This window comes from Cygnus atratus, chromosome 8 (genome assembly GCF_013377495.2).
Source record: "Cygnus atratus isolate AKBS03 ecotype Queensland, Australia chromosome 8, CAtr_DNAZoo_HiC_assembly, whole genome shotgun sequence".
Lineage (NCBI taxonomy): Eukaryota > Metazoa > Chordata > Aves > Anseriformes > Anatidae > Cygnus > Cygnus atratus.
This window is the reverse complement of record NC_066369.1, coordinates 24,143,109-24,167,906: the sequence shown is the minus strand read 5'-3', so window position 1 is coordinate 24,167,906 and position 24,798 is coordinate 24,143,109. Positions and strand designations below refer to the sequence as shown.

General features: G+C 42.1%; 1 protein-coding gene across 1 annotated transcript in view; it reads left to right on the top strand.

The window, feature by feature from the left end:
• TRABD2B (TraB domain containing 2B) overlaps positions 1-24,798 on the top strand; it is a 279,578-nt gene that overhangs the window by 233,028 nt on the left and 21,752 nt on the right. Inside the window, exon 5 of the mRNA XM_035537684.2 lies at positions 2,881-2,971. Within this exon, the coding sequence (XP_035393577.1) occupies positions 2,881-2,971 (91 nt within the window). The remainder of the gene's footprint in view (positions 1-2,880; positions 2,972-24,798) is intronic.

Sequence of the window (24,798 nt, the reverse complement as noted above, 5' to 3'; positions counted from 1 at the left end):
TTTTGCCTTTTGGAATGAAATTTCCTGGCCAGGCAGAGAAACCTTTTAAAGTTTTCAGCAGAAGCATATATATGTATACACGTGCACACATACATATACACATATGAAGTACAGTGTGCGTGTGTGCATGTGTGTATACATAAATAAAATCCGCTGATGATGTAAAAAAAAAAAAAATCTGACAATTATTACATATTTGTTTGCACATGTTGGCAGCCAGAGTCAGGGACTTGATGTTTGTCCCTGACCTAATCCATGCTGAACTCGCATCTTACCGCACTTTCCTTTCTGGTCCATCTTGTTTCAGCAATGAGCTGCATTTGAAACTGATGGCTGCTATATCAAGATAAGTTTTGTTGAACAGGTGTCTACATAATAAATATTGTTATCATGAGCTGTTCCAGTTCTGGAGCATTTGGGGGCTTTGTTGCTGACATATGGCCAAAAGCAAAAATCTGTGCGCATCCAGAACCAGAGTGAAAAACGTGCTGGGCAGTCCATGTTTTCCTCTACTGTCGTGCACAGCAGGTCCCCAGACCAAGAGGGTTATCGGCTTTCGTCATGGTCTCAACAGAGAAGGCAGGAAAGGAAGGCCAGGAGATATCACCTTTTGGTCCTCATCCATTGCTTGGAAGGGATTCACAGGCTTTGCTCAGGAGCTGACATTCCTGACAGGCCTGCCATTTTGTGGATGAGGAATCAGAGCTGTAGCAAGTTACTTTTTTCTGGACTTAAAGCAGTTAAAATTGGATTCTTTTGTACTGTTATAATGTCAAAGATTTGCTGGACCCAGGACAGTTTTTTCCATTAAGAAATCTCTTGGCATTTAGGACTGGTTCAGGGAAAGTAGAGCTCTACTACAGTGAGCATGGACACAGAAACATCTCTGACCTTGACACTTTTGACTTTGATTCCTCAATGTCACTTTACCAGTGACAGAATCGGGGCCATTGCTTGCTTTGGCCACTGCATAAAAAAACAGGATATGATCAAATCCAGTTAATCACTCACAAATGTCTCGTTTCTCAAATCTCTGAGGGTATGTAACACGTTTTTGGGACTGCTTTCTACTCCTTTGGCTTTTGTTATAAGTAAGTTAGGGGAAAATCAAATTTTGAGTTTTCTTAAAAGGAAGTGGAGGAATCCTGGAACACGTTAGGGCTCTGCAAATGTACGTTTAATCATTTAAAGAAACGTCTTTTGGCCAAAAGCTCTTACCACTGCTTGCAAGTTGCACTAAAAGCCATACAACTACATCATTCTCACAACTGATGCGAATTAGCGCCCTTGTTGGCAGTGTAAGCAGAGAGACGCAGGCTTAAGGAATACTGGAGACTGAATTACTCTCAAATTCATAGCGACTTTATGCAGTATGGGTGAAGTATCCTAGGGCTGACTGCTCACAGTTGCATCAGCTCCTTACGTAGTGGCATAGAATGGGGAGAGTCTTGGGCATGTCCCACCTGCCTTGGTTTTTTTCTGCGAAAAATATTTGATTCTGTAGTGGAGACGGGCAGTTTGGCATCTCCTACAGGCACATACTCTGTGCTCAAGGCAAACACACTCTCTCTAAGCAGCAAGCTTGAAGCAAACCAGAGGAGTGCACTTTTGCATGCTGTAGAACTCACTGCTGCAAGATGTCATGGGGCAAAAAGTAGACAGGGACAGAGGCCTGAGCATATTCATGGTGAATTGCTCTATTCAGAGCTGGCAGCGAGACGTGATGACCTGGGTGTAAATGGGGGTCACCCAGCCATGCGGAGAGAGAAGCTAAAGGACATAATGGGGGAGGATTGTTCTATCCTTTCCCGCTCTCTTTCATTTATATATCTATATATATTTAACGTTTACCGTGGGCCACAGTTGGAGACAGGTTAGTGGGCTACGTGGACTTCAGTGTAACCTGTTAGTGGAGTTCTTGCGTCCTTACTTTGTACCTCGAACCCATCCTGAAAACAACGTGGAATTCTGACAATAAGTTGAAAGCTTTGGAGGGATTACATTGCCTTATTGAGTCTGTACCCAAAGCCCTTTGAGGATTCCCATTGACTCCAGCAGGATTTGGTTCAGACCTCAAGTGTATAGGATTCCCTTAAGTAAACTCTTTCAAGGCCCATACATGCTCCAATACTTACTGGGCTCTTTGTTACTTCTGTGAATAGGAATGCGACCTTTACACTTCTAGCAAAGTGCACTGGTTTACAGGACTAAATCTTCACATTTGGGAAAAGATAAGGTTACCATCTCAGCTCCTCCCAGCCCTGCTGTGCAGGTGGCTGAGCGGTTGATGAAGCAATTTGTGAATCGCAGCCATTTTAGGTAGATGAGCACTGAGTGCAGCAGCTTCAGAGCTTCTTCATAAGCAGATGTCCATGAATGATGATGGGCAGGGTGGATATCTGGGGCTGTAAGTTGTTCCAGTCCATGAGTCAATGCCCAAGTAATATTCTTTTCACCACTGTAGGGTCATTTGGATATCCACATTGTGCATGGACTAAAGGTCCTTCTATAGTAAAAATTTCTATGGTAGCAATTTGCAGATTCCTGGACAATCAAGTGCTATTAAAAAAGAATACAGTAAGATTTTGGTTTATACACCCAGTCCCTTGGTCATGTGAGGGTTGGGAGGGGTAAATAAGACAGAAGATCATATCAGGCTGTATGCTGTCTGTTCCCCTGCTCATTGCCAAAGGCTGCAGTAGGCTCAGTGGTGAATAGTTGAGGTAACTCCAACAAATCGCATAATATGCCTTTCTTGCTTTTGGAGCTAGCCTAGCTTCTGGTAACCTTACCTCCCAAACCTGTTGTTGCAAAAGGAGAAAGTCAAATGAGTGAGAGGAGCAGTTTAATTGACAGTGCTATTTTCTACCTGTATTTTAGGTCACTTCCTGGGTAACAACACTGTGATTGATGTACTGAGACAAGCAGGATTTGAAGTGGAGCACACCCCTCCTGGACAACCAATTGGAAAGTAAGCAGCTGCCCGCAGACTATTAATCACTTTCTTTCCTTTTCTTTTTTTCCTCTCCCTTTTTCTGTGACTAAGCAAGATTATTGCATTAGTACAGGAGGTGGATGAGGGGGTGAGGTACCTTCCTTTCCCACGCAAGTTCCAGACAAAAAGTGCATTGTAAAGTATCTGTGGCATGAGTTTGGAAACACAGGGAGCTTCAGTGGCTGTTTTTTTTTTTCACTTGTGAACTTTATTCATATCATAGCTGCTTAGAACTACTAGATCAGAGGCACCACAATTTCTTCCTGTTTTCCAGAAAAATTGTTCTGGTCATTTTCCTCTATAGTTGTTTTGAATTTTTGTCTCCATGGGGTTTTGGTTGCCTCTCCATCGCAGAGCAGTAAAGTGCCACCAACTTCATTCTTCAGGCCTCTCTGTAAGGCTGCTCTTCTTCAGGTGGGATTTCAATTTTGCCTGAAGGACCAGATGCGATGTAGCAGATGCATCTTACACACTCTGGAAAGTGTGCTGGGTAGGTAAAAAATAACTGGATATTCCCCAAGCATCTCCATCCATCTGATCAAGTGTAAAGCAGGCAAGAAAGATTGATTACTATGCTCTGGGCAATCTTTGTTAGTATAAGCTAAAATATGTCATGAAATTGTCTTCAAGCAGTGAAACAGATTTCCTTCTTCCCCTAGACTTCTCTTTCTTGGCAATTTAGGTGAGGTCTCTTTCTGCTCGAGGTCTAGGAACATCTTAGAAAATAAAACTGGAAGGGATGGCGAGATACCATTTAAGTTTGCAAAGTTAACCTTTCCCTTGCATTCTGCAGACAAAAATTGGCTGAGATTGCTCCATTATAGGATTGTTATCCTCCTTAGGAGAAAGTCTTAGCAGCATGCTCCTGTCCCTGGTGGGGCAGACATGACATGGCCCAAATATGAGATGAGTTTCAGTATGGAGGATTAATTGTGGGGCTAGGAGACCACATCTGAAAAAGCTATATTTAATATACTTGGAAAATCTGTCTGATTCACCCTTGTTTGTGAAATACTCACAATGATTCAAATGATTCATACAGAATACAATATGGCTCAAGTGTACATAAGCGTCTTTCACAGAGCATTTATCCTAAATGCTTCTTGGAATATGTTGAGCCATTAAAGTCCAGTCTTAAGTAACAATGGGGGGAGGAGAGGAAGAAAAAAACATCATACACAATGCAGCGCATATATTCAGAGGAGGTTTAAGAAGCACTTGTGACAGAGAGAAACATCAATGTGACACAGGGAAGAGCAGTAAATTCTGTAACTGACTGAAGCTGGAAATTTTGGCTAAAATTAACCAAAATGCCTGTGTCTAAAAATACAACACGACAGAAAGCCCAAACAAGCATTACCAAAACAGCTGAGTTTTGCAGTTCCTGCAGGAATATAGTTCCTACATTTCTGACAGAGAAACTTTCCTTTCAGAGAAGCGGGCACTTTCCGTAGCAATTTTCATTTAGTTGAAAGTATCATCTTCCCATGGAAAGTATTTCAATTGGAAATTGTTAAACTATTAATTTATTGGCTGTTAGCAAATCTTTGAGAGGAGAGAAAGATACAGTAGCGTGAGAGAGATCCAGGAACAATCTTAGCTCTTTATGGTGTTGGGATATGTCTTTATTAAGTCATCACAGGCTTGAAGTAACATGGTGGGGCAGGAAATGTGAAACAATGCTACTACTTAACGTTGACCTACTGGCAATGTGGGGTACCTCCATGTATGCATTCCCCAACCTTGGCAGCAGCATCTCTTGTTCATGACGTCTTCCCTAAAATTGTCAGTCCCTGGGGAAAACATACTTGAAGGCAAGAGGACTTGGGCTGCTGCCTAGAATAATGCATATGTCCTCAATTGAATCACCCTACAGATGGTAGCTTCTGTATCCGGATCCAGAGCAGAGCATTTGGCAGGTTGGTCCCTTTGTCTGGACTAGGGCCCTAATTCTGGTGGTGGCCGTTCTAAACAGTGAACAAACAGAACTTATATTGATGCATATTGTATATATCAACATATATACAGTATTGATGTGCATGTATTGGGTATGTTGATGTGCATGTGTACTGAACTGAGTTGAGAGAGGGCATATGGCTGTATTCCATAAAGATTAGATGCTCTGTTGATGAACCTGTATGTGTCCCTATGGTCTGATGATCCACGCAGATCAGTCCATCTTAAATGAGAATACAGAAAGAAAAATAAATGGCATGGTAAAGAAATACAGGGTTGTTACTAAATTGCATGGTGCAGAAACAGTAGAAGATTATAGAAAGTTTAAATAAATAGAATTTATATGTCAGGGAAACATCTTGCGGCTTTTAATTAAAAAAGACTCCCAGACTAGCATGTCAGGACTGTGTTTTCACCGTCCTACAGCTGGGGCTGCATCCATCAGAAGTGCTTGGAGCTCCCATTTAGAACAGAGGAGTTTGCTGTAAACCATGCTGTAGCAGATGCATCTTAGAGTAGCCTGCATTTAATGTTTTCTGGGTGAGATGCAAAAGAGTCTAATCAAGCACAGTAATGACAAAATTTGACAGCATATTCTGAAAGCATGACCAGTTAATTGGTATGATGCTGGTCTTTTGTTATTAAGAGTCTTATGGAACCTTGCATCTTTGTCTGTGCTTCTGTTTTGGTTTTTTGTTTTGTTTTTTCTTTCTCTCCTCCTTCCTTTTTAAAAGATGAAATAAAAACATTTGAAAACAGCTAGAAAGGCCCACAAGAGGAACTGTTTTGTAGTAGTGGCTATACTAAACATGTGTACACATACAGTAAACAAGTAGAAGCTCAAAAAAAAAAATGGAGCTGCTTACAAGAAGTTGTTTTATGGATCATAGAGATGCAGGTGTTTTCATCTTCATTCTTGTACAATCATACATGAAAGAGGAAGTCTTTCTCTCCTCTGCTTAAACCCGAAGGGATGTTTCTGCTTTAATGCCAAGTAAGTTGTTTAAGGGAGTCAGGTCCACTTCATTGCGTTCTGGCACTGACAATTGAAAAGTTGGATGGTGTGCAGGGAAAATCAGCTGGACTCCAATGGAGAGAATTGGGGGAGTGTGGACAGCACATGGAAAAAATGCAAGGGTTGGAAAAAAATGAAACAGCTGTATGGTTATGTTTTGGCCAAGGGAATTCAAAACAGGATTTTTGTGCACAGATTGTGCCCGGAAAGGCCAAGAGGAATCATTTGAGCTGGCACACAGGAACTTTTGGAGGTAGATCATATTGAAACTAAGGGTGGTTTTGGCTGAATATTTTGGCTGACAGTTAAGTTGCAGGACAATCTTTCTCAGGTTGAGTCAGAAGCCTAGCTATTTGTAACAATGAAGGTAACTACATCCTAGGTACTAGCCGTACTGTCTTGGTGAAAATAAATAAATTATTCTTGTAGATCACAGAATCGCGGAATGTTAGGGATTGGAAGAGACCTTGAAAGATCATTCAGTCCAGTCCCTTTGCCGGCCCCCTCCCTCTGTCCGACAGCGACAGGACAGGCTCCACCGCCCTCTGGGGGCATTCCCCCAGGGCCCTTCTCTCTGGCACACCAGGAGGTTACTCCACCAGGCAATCGCCTGCTCACACGCCCTAGTGCCCCTCAGTCTCTCCTCCTCCTCCCTGAGCTCAGCCACCATTTGAGCGGCCCTTCCCCCTGAGCACAGGCGGTCTCCCTGCTGCCCTCCCCCGGCAGCGGCAAGCTCAGGCGCTCCGTGCAGCCAGAGGCCTGAACAGCCGCGTCCCTGGTGGGCAGGGTCTGGGTCGCCGGAGTCTTTTTTTTTTTTTTTTTGTATTTTTTTTCTCTTTTTCTCGGCGGAGGGCCTGGGCGCAGTCGCCGTGGCCCTGGCAACGCCCAGTCCCCGTCAGCCTCTGTCGCGGCCCGGCCCTGACGAGGCCAAGCCCGAGATCCCCCTGAACTCGTGGACGGGCGCTGCGGCTGCGCCAACTCCGAGGCGGCCGGCCTCGACTACTGAGGATAGATCTCTGTTCCTAGAATAATATTATTGTTATTGGGATTGAAATGATTAGTAGTCTGAACTTCATTGTTCAATAATAATGAAGCAATGTTATCATAAATAGGTGGGGTAGTCTGGAATTGTGTTTAATCTCTAACACCTGTTTCAGAAAGGACAAGAGAATACATTTTAGAAAGAACTACTGCTATTCCTGTGTATCAGAAAAGCATTGAGAAGAGTTAAACAGGACAAAGACAAAAGCTGTAAATGCCTTCAGTTACATACAGTTTGGGTAAAACCAGGATATTCTTGGCTTTCTGCATCTAAGATGCTAAGCACAGGTTGTTAGATGGCTTCTCTTTGAGACAACCAAAGTGATTACTTTGGGTCTCACTTTTCTGTTGTCTAGTGACAACCACAAATTTGATCCAAGCTCTTCCTTTCTTAAGGTGCTGGAGAAAAAGTGAGGCCTTAGCAGTCTAGAAGAGAGAGCTAAGACGTGGAGGGTTTTGGTGGCTCCAGAATCAATGAACTGGCAAAGAAAAGGTCATGTAAAGTACATGTAGCTGGCGCAGAGCTATCCAGGAGCTACACTAGCACCTACTGGATTTCTGAAATCTAGCTCCTGTTGATCTGCCTGGTGGCTCTGTGCTGACTTTTCTGAGTCCTTTCTAAAATCCCACTGACTATTGGAAATACCTTCTTTAAAGCTTCATCCCTTTCTGTAAAGGACTCTGTTGTACTCAGCATGCAGAACAATGCTGTAAACACTTCAGAACTTACCCCCACATTGGCTTCATTTGCTTACTTTGTTGCCTGAGGGAAAGCATCCTGAATCTGTTTGCCCGACAACCTTCAACAGCATTCATATTTTCTTCTTATTCTGTTGGCTGTCTTTGTTGTCCCCAAATTAAAGGCATTGGAATATGAACAGCTGAATCAGTATCTCATTGCTTTGCCCTGAGATGAAAAAGGGTAACTTTTAATAGTGGGGTTTCTGCCAATCGGCTGTCCCTGCCCCTCTCTTTCTTCAGAGAGCAGGGCTGTCTGCTTGGGGTGGGGGAGGAGGAGACGGGAGAAAGTTTCCCTTTAGATGGATTCCAGTGAGTCGAGCAGATAAAGGGCCACAGCTGCTTCACATTTAATTGGAAACAGCCAAATTGCGAGATCAATTCAGGAAGCACCTGTGTCCAGTGATGACTCTCTATTGTTACTGAGTTCTCAGAATCAGCTCTGACCTTCTGCCATGCGCCAAGCCTTGACATACTGCACACAGTTTTCTAGGCCAGAAAAACACACGGCGGTGCTCATTTCCATCAGACTGCTCTTTCAGATATTATGCTCAATGCTGCCTTCCTTCAGAATGGGAGAATTCAGGACAGGCTTTTATTTCTGGCCATCTGAGAGTTTATTGCAAACTCTCAGAGCTCTGCTGTAGAAATTAATTACCCTTCCTCCTTATGGTTGAACTTCCTGGCCCAGTCGAAGCAACATGTCTTTGCTATTGTAGTTTCCTTTTTCTGAAGCAAAGCGCTTGCTTGTTCTCCTTTTCTCACAGCATTCTACAGGTGTGACCCTGGCTTCCCGGCATCAGCATTGTCTCATGATGGAAGTGTCTTTGCTCTACTGTAAATGTTTTCTTGTTCCCCATGGGATGAAAGCACACCTGATCCACACAGCAGTGCAGCCTTTTCACTCCATCGGGATCTATGACCTTCAAAAGGTGGTGTGCAGAACTGGGTGGAAAATTTTTGATGTAACTTTCCCCATAACTCCTACTTAGTAAAAACACCAGTTCAGTAGACACCATCCCAGAAACTTACTGGTGCCATCAAAGCCCTCAGGCGTTTTCCAGCACTTGCCATGTTTGTTGGGATACCCACGTGTCTTGTTTGGGGTGCCTGCATGGCAGGGTTCCTCCATTCTCATTCTTCCTGGACCACTTAGCTGTTAATGTTTGGGATACCCTTAGGAGAACATTAAAGTTGTAAAATAAGTAAAGTTTTATTTCTAGAAGAAAGAAGAAAAAATTGTGAGAGCTGTGGCACTTTCATTGGGAACAACTGAATTAATTAAGGAAAAAAAAGACCTGGGGAGATATTAGGCCATTCTGAATCTCGTCTCTTCTGAGACTGGGAAAAATGCACGCTTTTTATTTCTGTGGGTGGAATAATCTGCCCATTGGGATGCTGCAATTCTTCTTAATCCTATTGTAAACCTCTGGATCTTTCACTTGATCTGAGCCTGAAGATCATACTCCCTTCACAAGCTTCCTTGCCCTCAGAAGAAAAGCAAACCCATTATTTAGGGGTTTTCTTTGACAGCATAATTTGCAGTAAGTGGTGTATAGGGATTAAATGGGGTTCATCTGCATGCATTGGCAAATTTATTGCCTCATCTAACATTGGAGAATATAACTACTTAATGCTTAAAACATTTAGTCATGAAAATATGCACAGTACATTTTCAAGGGTTTCCCGTGTGCCTTTAAAATATCCTCCTTTGCGATTTAATTTTCTTTGTGTCTATAATTGCCTTATAGCCACAAAGCATAGAGTCTGAGCCAATCAAAGTAACTCGTAGGGGGAAAGAAATGGAAGGAAACCTCCAAGTCATGGTAAAAAAGCAAAGTCAACTTACAAGTTCTCAGCCATAGAAACTTAATTATCCTGTCACTTCCTTCCCATTGTTTAGGGCAAGTGTGTGCTCATGTTCTTTAGGCCATCTTTAAACACTGCCTGCCTTCTGAAAGAGTGGAACTTGCTACAAAAAAATAGTACTTATTTTTACTACCCATCCTGTGAAAGAGCAGGATAATTCATGATGTTGGTGAAAGAATATAGAAGAGAACTTTCAGGAATTTTGCTTGACCGTTTTTCCCAGTGGGGCAATCACTTTTCTCTATAATCAGATTTTATCTTTGGAAAATTTCTAGTTTATTTAGAAAAATATTTTCATATTCTATATGATTGTATTCCTCGGGAACTTGTACACAGAGCCACTGGGGAACCTTGGCCTGGCTCTGTTGGCTCAGAGGGCAGCTTGCTTGTTGAACTGTCATGAAGCCAGCACTATGGTTCCTAGTTTTTCAGCTGCTCTGCAGCCCGTCGGTTTTAGATCTGGTTCTCATGCTTTATAAACTAATAGTCAACTTAGAAAGCCTTGGAGACTTCAGAAGATCAGAGCTAGTTCTTACTTTATTTCCTAGCCAAATTTTGGAATTCTTGGTTCCAGAGGGAAGTTGATTTTTCATCCTCTTTCTGCATCCAGCCAACTCTGATGCAGATCTAACATCGTTAATGTAAGATTAAAATCCTGGTCCGTAGTTGCTAGAGATAAAGCTGATCCAAACTGTACTGATATCAACATCAAGGCTTCCATATGTGCCAGTAGCTTTAGAGCAGGCATCATTAACATGAGATTGTAGCTGATCGTCTCCTGTCTTTGGTTGTGAGGTGCCGTGAAAGAAACAGTAGAAAACAGGGAGCTTGCTCACATATTATTAGAGTCGATGTAAAAAGACTGGCTTTTCTAGAGGAGTGTCCGTGGGTGTCTTAGCTAGCTGAACTTGCTTGCAGTAGACGTCTGGCTAGTTTTAGATGTTTAATCATTTTGTGAGATGAATTCCCCTCCTATTTGGAGGACTTGGGCTCTGTGTTCAAGTGAGACAATGTCATCAGACTCATTTAAGCCTTTGGAAAAATTGCACCATCCTCTCTCCAGCATTATATTGAAACGGGGAGATTGTGTGAATTTTCTGTTTGTGTATTCAGCCTGCACTTGTCCTGTGGATTGATGGCCTCCGTCCCAAGTGATATCAATCTGGGCTGAAGTGCAGCTGCACTTTGTAACAGCTCAAGGGGCACAAAGGTATCAAGTGGTATTGTGTGGTTTGAAAGATGTCGTTTATCTAAGGAAGTTTGTGGTCTGTTTGCTGTCACTTTGTCTAGGCAGTGCTGACTTCCCTTACCTTCACTATCACGTTGTCAGGCAAAGAGACCTCACACGTTAGGCCAGATAGCTTTTCCTCTTCCAGAGCTGACTTTTCCTTCAGCCAGGAGGTCTGTGGGTTGTGCTGCCATCAATAGAGCTACTTGATTTAGCATAAGTGTAATTACTTGTAATTCTGCTTGAGGAGATCTCTTTCACATGCATGAGTTCCTAAAAATGGAACAGGGCAAGAGAGTAGTCAATGAATTTTTCATTGACACTTTCGCTCAAAATTCCTTCAAGAACACAGTCTTAGGAAAAAAAAAAAAAAGAAAAAAAAGTTGGGGATACAGTTTTCTGCATAGCAATACAGTGACAAATTAATTTTACATCTTCCATGAGTGTTCAGCTATTTATAGGGACATGCTTCACAGTCCAAATGGGGTTAGAAGCTCTCCAAAACAAAATTGTGTGACTGGTGACATGGCCAGATGACAACTTGCAGATCTTGTAGCAAGTTTTGAAATATACTTACTTTTCTGAATTGCCCCCGCAAGAAGATGGTCATTCTTACATACACATGAAATGAAATCTTCTGCCATTTCTTGTCTATTTCAATGCAAAATAGCCTCCCTTTTAATGACTCATGATATCTTAGCCAAGCCAAATGACTTTACTCTGGCCCTGACCCAACTTTGGGTCTGAAATCTCTGTGTATTACTGTAGGAGAACCATGGTGAAGGATCAGACTAAGAACAATGTGTATCAGCTGCTCCTTCTAGTTAAGTGCTAGGAGCAGGAACGCCAAAGAAGTAAGTTCTTACAACATGACTAGTAAATTAAGAATAGTGAATATATGAAGCACTTGTCAGAGTGAATAACTTAAAAGCCAGAACATATTTTCATGTTGTAATCATTGAGTCATTTTTATTAGAAGTCAAAAGTAAATTCCCATGTAATCTGTAATGTCGAGTTTAATTCATGCAGTAAATCATACATTGGGACTACTTTACCCAGCTCCAGATCAGATATACTTCAGAGAAGCTTTCAAGTTTTAAAACTCTTCCACAAGCTAAACCGATGTCCAGAACCTTTGGAGGTTCACCCTTCTCTGGAGCTTGTGCTCCATACAAGTGAATGTCATGCCAATGTTTCCCATTTCCTGGGAATTCAACTGCTGTGTTTGATGACTCAGGACTTCCCAAGAAAGCAATTCAATCACTTTGTCTGAAGCAGCCTCCAGTGTCTCAGAGGACATGTCTTCTCATGTGCATGACAGTGATTCATGATCGCAGAGTAGAGGATCAGCTCTCTTATTTTTTTTTCTTCCCACAAACTTAATTAATAAAACAAATTTGTATTAATGGGTGTTGAAAGACTTTGGCTTTCCACCTACACTCCCAAATGCTCTACATTCCAGGAAGAATGAAAAATGGACCTGTGAAAAGAAACAGGAGGGAGGAAAAACAGGTCAGATGCAGTATATGCATATAGAGGTAATGGGAGTCAGCTGATACAATGGAAGAACATCCTGCATGAAGACAATTTCCTACAATCATGATTGCTAAAAATACACTGATACAATATTCCAATTTTAGAATTAATACATGCAAAGACTGGAGTGTCTGACAGGAAATGGATGTTTGGGTCTCAGCCTTGATTTCTTGTTCAGGCTGGTGTTGTGTGGACTGCAGTTGTTGTGCTTGTGTAAAACGGATCCTTTGCCACTGCGACAGACCTCTGAGCCTCCAGTCTGTCAGCAGAAGCAACTGGAGGATTTACACTGTTGTGACCACTGTGGACCTGGCAGAGCCCATCTGTCTGCCTCAGCTGTTTTCATCAGGACCAGCAATTAGCCTAAATTTACACCTAGTGCAGCTGTAGCTTCTATTGACCTCAGTGAGACAACAGTTGCTCCAAGCAGGCACCAGTGTTGATGTAAGGAGTAGCACTGGGATATTTCCCCTTTCTTTGCGGTATGGGAAGTCACACCAGTTCACATCTTTGTGAGTGCCACTCTGCAGGTCACAGTTTGCAGAGCAAATAAGACCTAATTTGGTGCTCTCATTTGTGGATAGTAGTACAATAAATCCTATCCGCTGACTCCCATGAAACACATCAACTCAAGGCAAGATTTTCCAACTAACTTGCAGCAACTCAGTGCCAAAGTCATAGAGTCCAAGTGCTTTTGTATCCAGTGCCCCGTCTGGCCACTAGATTTGAATCTCCCACCATCTGATCCCAGCTTCGCATTTCCAAATTGCTCTTGCAGAAGTAAAGGCAGTCACAGAAATACCTCTGACGAGACACCACATCTCTGTTTATGTTTGAAGGGACGATACAAGTCTAGAGTCCCCAGTGATCAAAGTGTGCATTCACAGAGATGAGCCCCATGTTGTGTTTGAAGTGAGCGCAGCACTTTGAAACAAGGATGAAGCAGGAATAAATCAGGATGAAGGATGTGGGGCATTAACTACTTTACATGAAATCCCTGCTGGAAAGACATGGCCAGTGTTCCAACGTTTTCCTTGGAGAGTGCTCAGAAGTTGCATACCAGCTTATTTGTGGAAAGCCAAACAGTTCCCCTATTGTCCTTGATATGAAACACTTCCCAGATAAACACATCCCCCTTCCATTGAGGAAAAACGATACAGCCTGTCCAGAGCTCTAACACAAGGGACTATGCTGGGCTGCCGTTCAGCCTCTGTGATGTTGCTGGTTTCTGTTGGCATTGAGCTTTGCTAAAGGCTACAGTTTGTATAAATGCCAGTATCATTAAGAAAAGGCTAAGTTATTGAGTGAGACTGGGATAATCTTCAAGAGCTTAATAACGTTGTGTGCCTGCATCCTTGCGTCTCTGTGTTCATTATACCCCTGGAATGTAAATCCCAATCCGCACTGGCTAAGCGAGGTTCACATGGATCTCAAATGCTTTTGTGGTATTGTCTCCTCCTGATTTCTGAAGGGGAAAGAAAACATTGCTAGCTGACATAAACTCACGTGGTTCTCTACAAGGAGAGCAGTAAACCGCTGGTGTTGTAGTGGGTTTAGATTGTAACATTGCCTGCATTTGTGGCATTTTAAATCATTGCACAAGGAATTATTCCCAACATCCATGGAGTCTATACATCAAATTCTAGCACTGGGAAGATCCAGAAATCCCCGTGTGAACCTAGGAGAGAAGAAGATTTCTGAAATCAGCAGTTCTAAGAATCAAGGCTGTCTAATGCCAGGGTAGTACTGGTGGTGGTACAGTCCAGGTCTGTAGGTAGCTCTTCCTCTGCCTCTCTCATCCGGGCAGATGCAGGTTTGAAGGACCGAGTTGTGCCCTAACCTCTGACCCAGCTTTGGGCACACACAGAGTTTTGCTGTGCACCCCTTTTCTTCCTCTGCAGTAGCACTCCATTGCTCCAGGAGCAGCGGTCATTCTGCTCATTGACTGACTGACAGTCAGTGGGTGCAATAGAGCCACAGGATGGTTTTTTACAACCACTTTGCCAATGCAAACCTTGCTTTGCATTTGTGGCAAAGCAATCATCTTTCTTCTCTCAGAGGCATGTGATTTCTTGCTAATGTTAAATTAATATTTTGCATGTGTATCAACTTTACGTGTAGATCATGGTTTTTGGTCACAAATGAAATGGGAAGTGTAACTTCTATTAACATTTACCAGGCACAGAGGTTTTAAATCCCTGAGGCAATTTTTGAAACATCCCCCTCAAGCAGAAAGGGGATATAGACTTGAAGCAAAGCAGAGTTAACAGAGTTTTTTATAGTTTGTTTGTTTGTTTTACAAATACAGCCATGAATTTAAGTCAGTTTTTATGTATTCAAGCATTTATGCTGATAGCAATCATTGCTGAATGGTTAACAATTCCCACTCAAATCAGTGAAAGAAAGCAAATGACATGCATAGGCATGTTTTAAATGAAGTCATGGAGCAGGACACGTTTTATGTTTTATCATGGCTGGAAGGCATGTCCTGTGAGGAGAGACTGAGGATGCTTTGTTTGTCTGGTCTGGAGAAAAGAAGGCTGGAAATGACAGACCTGATGAAGTCTAGGTGTCGTATGGGTTTTCTCATCATTGGACTGGTATCTAGGAAAGGGCTGAGCTCACACCTGAGCCTTTTCTCAGAAGGTCTTTCTCCTTGCTGCATATTTTCATACAAATAAGGACATTTAATCTTTTCTGATATCTGTGCTACTTGGGATAATTCTGTTACAACGGGTTGTCGGATAGTTACTGGAGAAGGGAATAGACAGAGGGACAGACAGGCTTACGTGCAGGGTGTCATCATTTGGCTAGGAAACTGAGCTAAAGAGAGCACTGCTTGAGTAGCCTGTGCTTCAGTTCAGAATAAACTTCTCTGTCTCAGAGGGCCCGCTGGGGCAGCCCCAAGTGCTTATTCTCGTTGCAGAGAGATGAGTCAGATGAATCGTTCATTCTGTGGTCGTAATTAAAACATCTTGTGTGGGTAACCTCTCAACAACACGAGGGGACAGTTTTGCAGTCTGGCCCACGCTTATCTGTCCATAATGCTCACAAGGCCCCCAGCAGCGTCCCTTAACCTCTGCTGTATTTCTTCTCACTGTCTTCGTGTGGGGCGGGGACTTATTCCCATGGGTGGATGGAAAGCTGGGGCATGACGGGATTTTTAACTCCCTGAGGAAAACAGTGACAGCATGGCTAGTTTAGCATTAGTTAAGCTACTAGCCACTAAACCACTGGGCAATCCCTGCCCTGTTGGGATGTGATGGGCCACGCTCAGGCCTGTCGGGAGAGCTGTAAAACCACTGGCAGCCGTGTGCTGCTCTGAGTAAATACAAGATATATCTTGGCTACTGCAGAATATGACACAGGGGTCATTTGAGTCTCCTTTTCAGTGCCTGAGACTTATCAACACATTCTTGTACAGATGTTTCCTTTGTAGAGCTGCTTCTAGTGAAAGTAGAAGATTTATATGGGGCTTTCCTGTTTCTGGTCTTGGTGTTGGCTGGTGCTTGCCTATCAATCTCACACCTGGGGTATGGAGATACTGCCTATCCAGGACTGATCTTAGCTGCCAGGGCAGACAGCCACAGCAAAAAAAAAAAAAAAAAAAAAAAAAAAAAGTCAAGGGCTTTCTGTGTCTGATAGCAACATAAATTCAACCCTACTGTGGATAACAGAAACTGGAGTTCCTCTGGGGCCCTTTTAGTGAAGGCAACATCCCCAACCTGTGCTGCAAATTCAACACCTAGAGGGGAAGTTAGTCTGAGGCAGGAGGAGTCCTCGCTTATTAAATGGTGAGAGAAAAAATGAAGCCCCTTACAGGTAGAACTAGCAAACAATGACACTCAGTGTGGATTAGGAAGACAGAGGCAGAAGCTGAAGGCAGGTTGCAAGCACAGAAGTGGAACCCTTGTTCCTCCAGACCCTTTGAAAATAAAGTGTATGTCCAGTGTAGGGCCGTGTGGCACAGATGGCCTGATCCCATAAGGCTGGAAGGAGGGGACAGTCTCTGTGAACAGATAAGATGGTTCACTTTAATAATATATTAAAAAAAAAAAAAAGGCAATCTTAAATTACAAGATTTATTCTCAGAATAGAGTGATTTTGAGGTAAAAAGTCCCCTGTTAGCAAAGGAATATTGGCTTTCCTGTAATGTGAGCTGGGTTGCAGCACCTCCTCAAACCAAACCAGGTTTGGTTGTTCTGAAAATGTTCCAGCTTTCCACAGTGATAAGAGGCTAACATGACTGCTAGAACTGAAGCCAAATGCCAGGCATAGTTTTGATGAGTCTCTGACGTCCGTTAGACTTGTTAAAAGTGATATTACATGCTTTTTGTAGCTAGGCAGTGCAACAAATGCTGGTCTGCGATACCCTCTCAGAGAACTGGCACATAGATAAAACATTTCCAGGCAAACAAACAAATACACACGGACTAAGCAAACACACACGCACATACAATGGTGGGAGGAGGATTCCTAAGTGACATACTGTGCTCTGGGGACAATAAAACAAGTGGTTCTCATTTTCCTGGTGTTTCATTTACTGCCACGTGGGGTTCTCTTCATGGGAGGAGAGCTGGGCTTGATTGCTGGTATTGTGTACGCTCGTGTGTGTGCGTGCGTGAAGTTTCTGTAGAAGTTGGGTTTGCTCAAGCTTGTGGCAAGGGCCGTTTGTCACATTCACAAAGTGCCCCCAGTGAAGGGGGCCAATCCTCAGCCTAATTATGAGGCCTAATGAGGCCTCAGCCTCAGCCCTGCCAATCCTCAGCCTAATTTATTGCTTTTCACTGACAAATGAAATCTGTAGACTACATGAAGAGCACCTGAGGGTGTTGATAACTCCCTGTCCAAGGAAGACAGCTGGCTGAATTCCTCTGCTGGGGCAGCAGAAAGCACCTGGTAGCCATGCATGGGTGTTCCTTCCCTTTCCTCCGTGGGAAGATGAAGGGCACCAGAACACCCATCACTCTCCTTCCCTCCCTTCCCCCTTTTCAGAAGCTCTGTAGGGGACCTAGGAAGGCTGATGCGACTTTCTGTTTTTATTCCTCATCCCATATGAATTGTGCTGAGCTGTGAATACCTTTTCCAAATACATCTCACAGATGTCAGAAAAAAATTTCCCCTTTTTGGCTTTCATTTCACGATGAAAGCATTCAGCAATGCCTCTCAGGGTCCTCTCCAAGGATGCAAGCAGCATCCTCTCAACATCAGAACTGGTGTTGGAGAGAAATGATGGAGCTCAGGAAAGCCCCTGCCTTGTAATGCTGCTGCAAGGCACCAGCTCAGGTCACGGAGAGTTTTCCTCTTCTAAGTAGAGCAAGACCTTGGCCCTCATGTTAGTAACTAGCTGGTGAGATTTGCCTGAATTCATTAAAAATCAATTTTTCTTGTGGCCTCAGATATTTCTAGATATTCAAACTGTATTTTAAGATCTAGTCTCATAGGTTTCAATTAACAACCAAAAACAAATAGAATAAAGAAGCTACTTTTCTTCCCCAAGGCTTCAGCAGCAATATGCATGCTTCATTAACAAAGAATTATAATGAAGAATGGATTTGTCAGGCAGAAATGAGTATTTGATACAAGCAGTTTTATCAGCATGAGTTAATATAGAGTGGGAATTCAAGTGAAACCAGGCTAATATATAGAGACCTTTTGTGAAATCTGTTAACGTTAGATTTGATAAAACAGCGTTAGACGTTAAAGCAAGTGGAGTTTGGAGGAAGAACTCTTCTGCCTTCATTATATTTCAAGGGCTCTGTCCATTACCGTGCAGTAAAAATGCCCACAGACAGGCTGAAATGTTGTCTGAATAGGATTTCTGACAACTGTTTAGTTCTTTTCGTGGAAACACTCAGGCTTTGTGATGAAAATGATGCAGATGGGCTATAGCAATATTTTGGAGAAAGGCAGCCTGGCTCTGTGTTCCTTTTTTTAGCTCAGTAGCCATTAATGGCTAAGTAGATCAGATGTTTTAGCAGGTCAGCTACAGAGAGGGAAAGTGGATTCAGTGTAACAGAGATGTCAGGTCTCTTACAGGCATGATCTTCTTAGGGCTGTTCCGTTCCACACTTCTGCCTGCTGCTCAGTTTAAGTGGTCCATGTCTCTCCTCTTGTAGAGATAGCAGCTGCTTATGTGCCTACGTTATCTGTTGTCTTGTAATCTATTACAAGTCTGTATTGAACAAGGTACTTAAGGAAGACAATTGCCATGCTTGTACAGATCTGTGATCCACCCAGTATCTCATCCCTGCTAGAGCCCAGCTTCAAAAACATCAGGAGAAAATGCAGAAAACAACACCAGGCTACACTGAATAGCCTGTCCCTAACATAAGTCTAAAGTCAGCAAAAATGTACTGAGTTAGGCATTTAGTACTGTGCTTGGTTGATGTCTCTGTAGAGAGTTTATTTTTAAGATGTGATGAGAAATATGTATTCCTGCAGATGTTTCCCTCTCCAGGGGATCCAGCAGAGAAGGGAAATCAGTTTCTGAAGGACAAAATCTGGGAGCAGAATTCAATTTGGATAGCAAGCAAGAAAGGTACACAGAATGGTTATGTTTTAACAGTAATTCTATCGAGGAATCAAAAGTTTAGTAGCAAGTTGGGTTTGTTTTTGTTTGTTTGTTTGTTGTCAATCTTTTGCTTAATATTGAAACCTTGGATGACAAATACTGGGATGGAGCAAATTCATCCTTAATTATTTTATGCTTAAACAGAAGGTCAGGAATGGTTTGGGAATAACAACACACGAGACAAGAGAGTAGTTTTTGTGACTGAGTCAGCAGACCTGCCTTTATGCTTGTCCATACAGCTCAGTGTCCCAAAAGTTGACCTCGACTGGAGAGGAGCAGACAGCCACAGACATCACGAGTGTGACTGACTTAAAATGAAATTAGGAGAGAGGTGAATTTTGGTGACTATTTCTAGTTTGGTTATGGCAGCTGGGGGAGAAAGAAGGATTTTTTCTAGACCTTTTCTTGTTTTCTTGTCTCTGGGGTCTGAGTTCATAACTGTTGAGATAAGTCATTGGTATTTGGTCATCACTGTCTAGTTTCTAAGACTCTGCCCAAACCGTAAATAAACCGTAGAACCAGAACTAGCCCCAAACCTAAGCCTGAACCAAAACTATGGAAACATCGGAATTAGACCTCAAGAAACTTAATGTTGCAGATTGGGCTGAACTGGATAAAAATGTTATGCTTTGCAAGACCTATTGAATGATGGAATTTAATTTCCAGCACCTGAAAAATCTGCTGTGTATAATTAATATGACATCACCTCAAACTAACATAGAAAGCTCTGAGATTTTATAAAGAGAAAACCGAGATTACATTGCCCAGTAATAAGTCCACCATTCTTCTTTATTGAAGTAATACACGTGCTTATTAAAAAGTTAGGTTAAAAAAGAAAGAGTAATATGTTTGCTCTCATTACTAATGGTTTTCAGGAAAAAAAAAAGTGTGGAATAAAGCTTGAAAATACTCCAGTTTAATAAAAATGCAAGCCTAAAATGTTGTCTTGTGGGGTAATCACATCACTTTAGATTCATCAGAAAAACTGTGTGTTATTGGAAAAATTGGCCAGAAGTTAGGATTTCTACTCCAGAGACAGTGCTGACACTCCAGCATTTGTTTCTGTCCAAAATCGGGGAGGAAAAGCAGAAATATTGTAAATTCATTGCAAAGTCAGCATGCAAAAATTCATTAGAAGAAGATTAAACATTGAGGTTAACGTTATGTGACAGGTCTTCCAGTGGTACATGGGCGTATAGGAATTGTAATTTGAATGCCAGGCCCTTTCTGTCCTCTGTGAAGTGGACTTCCAGAACAAACCAGATTTCCCAGGGCAGCCACGTAGCTACATGATCCCACATTGAACCAGGATGCTGGAGCAGAAAATAGACTGTCTTGAGCTGTGGGACAGGTATTCTGTCTAAGGAGCTCTGAGTACAACTTTCATGAGGCAGTGAGGCTCCAAACCCAGCAATGTTATGAGTGTTCTGCATAAACCACACTACCTAGGTATAAATAGCTTAACAATTAGCTGGCATGGTGATAATAAGAGTGTGAAGATTTAGGGAATAGGGTCTGAAGTGAGGCTATGAGCCCTTCTGTGTGCCATAAGGGCAGAGAAGAATCTTGTTTACTTATTAACGTGGGAGATAGAAGCAAGACTGGAGAGTCAGCCCATCCTTCCTCTGTGGGCACAGCCCATCTTCTGAGGCTGGAGCGCACTGCTCATACATCTTAACGCTAAAGAAGCATGAACAAAGGATGGTTTAGTTCAGGAACTGAACCAAAAAAAAGTTGAGAAGGGGGAAATGAGTTCACAGCAAAATGAAAAGGAATATTCTGAGGACGTCTTTGAAGGCAGGGGTTGGGTTTTGTCATTTGTATTTATTAGTTGGGTTTTTCTTTTTAATTGAGATCAATTTTTAAACAAAAAAGGACACTTTGTAGCGTTTAAGTCTTTGAAAACAGAGGACTCAAAAAAATCAAAAGCTTTGTTCAGAAAGTGCTGAAATGAAACATTTTGACTTTTCTGAAATAAAAGGCCATTTGAAAATGTGGAAATGGCACATTACAAATGTTTTAGCTCTCTCATTTTTTCAGTAAATTCAACCACTCAAATTGCAAAAAAGTTTACATTTCTTCTGTGCCGCAGATCAGCTCCACTTTTAATGAAATGGAATAGGCAAGAAAACTTCTACACACTTCTTTCATTTTATAGTTTCTCAAACTAGGAAGGAAAACATTAAAATCCATGGGAATAGCTTGACCTCACAAGCTTTTCACTTTGTTTATGCACAGAGTTAAGTATTTGCATTTATATGTTTATACGGAGGACCAAATTCCCTCTCAGACTAAGGTCACAGTTCTTGAAAAGCACTGGTTCTTCCCAGACAAATACTGTGATGTGGATTTTAAGTCCAGAGATACCATCCAAGCTTTGGGTGGACTGTAATCTAATTTAATTACTTAACCTAATTTAACTGATCGTGAGTTGTAGTAGACTGGTGCAAAAATGAAAACAACTTTGTTTCCAAATTCTGTTAAGAAATGGCAATGCTTTAACTGTAGCATACAGGCCTAAGGCAACAGCATACTAAATAAAATAACCTCGTTATAATTAAGCCAACCAGAGCTTTTTTTCAGGTGATTGAATAGCCAGGGATTTCACAGGTATTCTGTTTTGCTGTCTCTTGAGCCCAAATTCATCCTCAGCAATTTATGGCACTTGTCTGAATCAGCTCAGGTAGGTTAGGACTGCATGGTCACTAAAGGAGAGGGGTGGGCGTCTCCAGAGAATCCAGATGCAAATACATAGGATAAATCAGCAGCCTGGGTTTTCACCTTTTTTCCTTTGACTGTCGGGGAAGCATATGATGATTGATTAAACAATTTGGCTGAACACCTGAAGCAGTATGGGACAAATCTAGTCCTCAGATCTCTTCTTTGGAGTGACTCTCTTTTGCAGTAAGGAATAAATAAATTCACACTTTTGACTTGAAGGAGTTGAACTCCGTGATGGTATGCACTGGTGTCACCTGGTAATGTGAGAGACCATGGCCTAGATCTGTACTGTACATCAACAGTGGGAGGCCTTATAAGCTGTGCTGGGGTGGGTTAGGATTTCTGCCTGGTTTTCTGTTCTCCTTTTGTTTGCTGCTCTCCCAAGAGCTATGGAAATCCGAGTTTCATCCTCGCATGGAAAGAAAGAAATGTCAAGCTTCTTGTGGGACAGGACATTATGGTGCCCATCTTGTGGCGGGGATGACTGTTCTCTCTGAGAGATGCGTAAGGAAAAAAAAAAAAAAGCAAGAAGCAGATGTCTCTGTGGCCTGTGGCAAGGGGAGGCAAGATGCTTGTGAAGGACTGATGAATTCTTGCTTTGACAAAGACACCCAAATTGAAATTTATGGGAATCCGTCTATAATAAAATGTTCTTAACTTAGTGCCTGGCTACAGTCCTGGTGCATCCCAAGAACGGTGGCATAAGGATAAAGCTGCCACATCACACATTCCTTGCTATCACCACAGCTTGTCTCTCGAAACAAATTCTTTCCTTGTCTGACAGTCTTGAAAATTGAAGCAAGGAGCAAAGGAAAAAGCTCGGCACCGGCGCCTTACTTTGAAAGTGGATGCAAACCATGGCAGTGCGCTGAACGACGCTTTTCCATTTCTCACACCACAAAGACAAGATGCAAATAACAAATCGGCAAACTTGGGTTTTAAGAGATTCTGCATGTATCCAAGTGAACAAAGATGTTACCGCAAAATCACTGAAAAATAGATGAAGGATTTAGTTGTATGGAAGGTAGCAAAGTGCTTAAAAGCATTGTCTTGGGGAGTAGGTTTCTTGTTGTTACTGACGAGTGGTTGAAGTGAGTTGGCTGTAAGAGGAGGTGCTTCTGTGGGGGTCTCTGAATGGTATCTCCTATCTCATGAGCTAAAGCAAGGGCAAATCTGTGGCCCTGTGGAGGAGGTGTTCCACTTGGGAGATGGACAAAGCCCTCTGAGCAGATGATGTGAGGGCAGGAGGGGTGCTTGCCTGGCAGGCAGAAGGCACGTCTGCACTCCCAGGTGGCTTGGGGTTGAGGGAAAGTAGGGCCGGAGCAATTATGAGCATGGGAATTATGAAAAGAAGCTATTACAGGCCTTCACGATGCTCATTTTGTTTTTCCGACCAGATTCCCTCTGTAAGCCTGGCAAATCCTGATGATGAGTCAAATTTCTATAATCAGTGCCAACATAGAGACACACTGGAGACCACAAGGCAGAAAGAGAAATGCTGAGACAGTCTAATGGAGTGTACAACTGCCTAATCTACTTGCATGTTTTGTTTTGTTCTTTTAATTCTTGAAAAGAATTAGAAAAGGATGGCAAATCCACCAGAAGTGAAACAAAACCACAGGGGTCTTTGTCTGTTGGATTAAGCATTTTCAAGAATGAATAAGAACAAATGTTTTCCTGTTTTCACTATTTTCTGTTCCATAGGATAAAGCAACTTAGGTTGTTTGCTGAGACTCCCTGGTTTTCTTATTTGGACTTCATGATTTCAGGGAAGTTGTTTTGCAGAACTGTGCTTCCCAGGGAAGGAAATTAAGGACAGAGATGAGAGAAACCCACCTAAGGGCCTGAAATATTTTTAGTTTCTCAAACACCATCCCATGTGGGAATGATACATTTAAAAATGGGTGGAACCTCTGAGCCTGGAGTTGTATCAAGTTATTCATGAAAAATCTCCGAGATCTTTGTATGGACCAAGATATTTGGGTGGTTTCTCACTCCTTGAGAAAAGGCACTGTGGCCTCACAAAGTGAAAATTAGCTCTGCTTTTCTGTGGCTTTAAAAATAGCTATGTATCTTGAAAAGCTGTCTCAGCAGTAGTGAAGGAGTGAAAAAAAAGTATATTATATCCCCATGGTTTCATCCAGTGCAGCTGTGCTAACAGAGTGCAATGAGACTGAGACCAAAGGAAAGGCATGAAATAGTCCATGAAATCATCAGTGAATCTAATGGTAAAGCTTCATGCAGTGAAGAGATCTATTGCCCAGGTATCCTATTGCAAATATTGGGGGGGTGAGAGGGGATGTCTTTTTTCAGGGGGGAAAAAATCCAGAATAGGAATAAATTCAGGCCCATTGTAAATGTATTAATAAAAATTTTAATTAAATCAGTGGGAAGGTTATCATCTGATAGGAAGTCTACCTTGCTTTGAATTAAAATATCTTTATTCTTACAATGTATTCGGGTTAAATGTGCATATTCTGCTGGTTTAAAAGTTTTATTTTTACTTTTGGTTAAACGTCTCTAGGATGATGATCAGATTTGGAAACAACTAGCTCTCTAGGTTTTATTAAGTCAATTTCAAAAAACAAATCATTTTTACATGTCTAAAACTTGACAACTGGCTTTTTGTTATTGTCACTGTATCTGTTTTTTTAGACCATTTTATTTTTCACATGCTGTGTGTGATTTTGTTTTCATTTATTAGGAAGAGTTGTTGAGTCTGTAGATGTTTTTACCAAGGATATTTCACCCCTCTGATTCCCAATATTCTCAGGCTTCAGTGCTTCAACATAGCTTAAAACATATAGATGCAAGCACGCATCAACATATAATCTTCAACAGTCTTTCTTAGGTCTTGGGATAATTATTAGTAGTGCAGGAATAGTGGAACAAATATTGACCAAATGTAATATGCAGTTGCCACAATGGATATATTCCCTATGCATCGACTCTAAAGAACAAGTGGTTAGTTTATAACCCTCTTTGGGTTACAACATTTTAACATTTCTTCAATGTTTATTTATTCTCTTCCCAAAGAATGTTCTGAAATATCGAGTTTACAACCTGTGGCTCATGTGATGGCAGTGGAAACAATTAAGCCAGAAGCTTTCAAAGCCACCATTGGG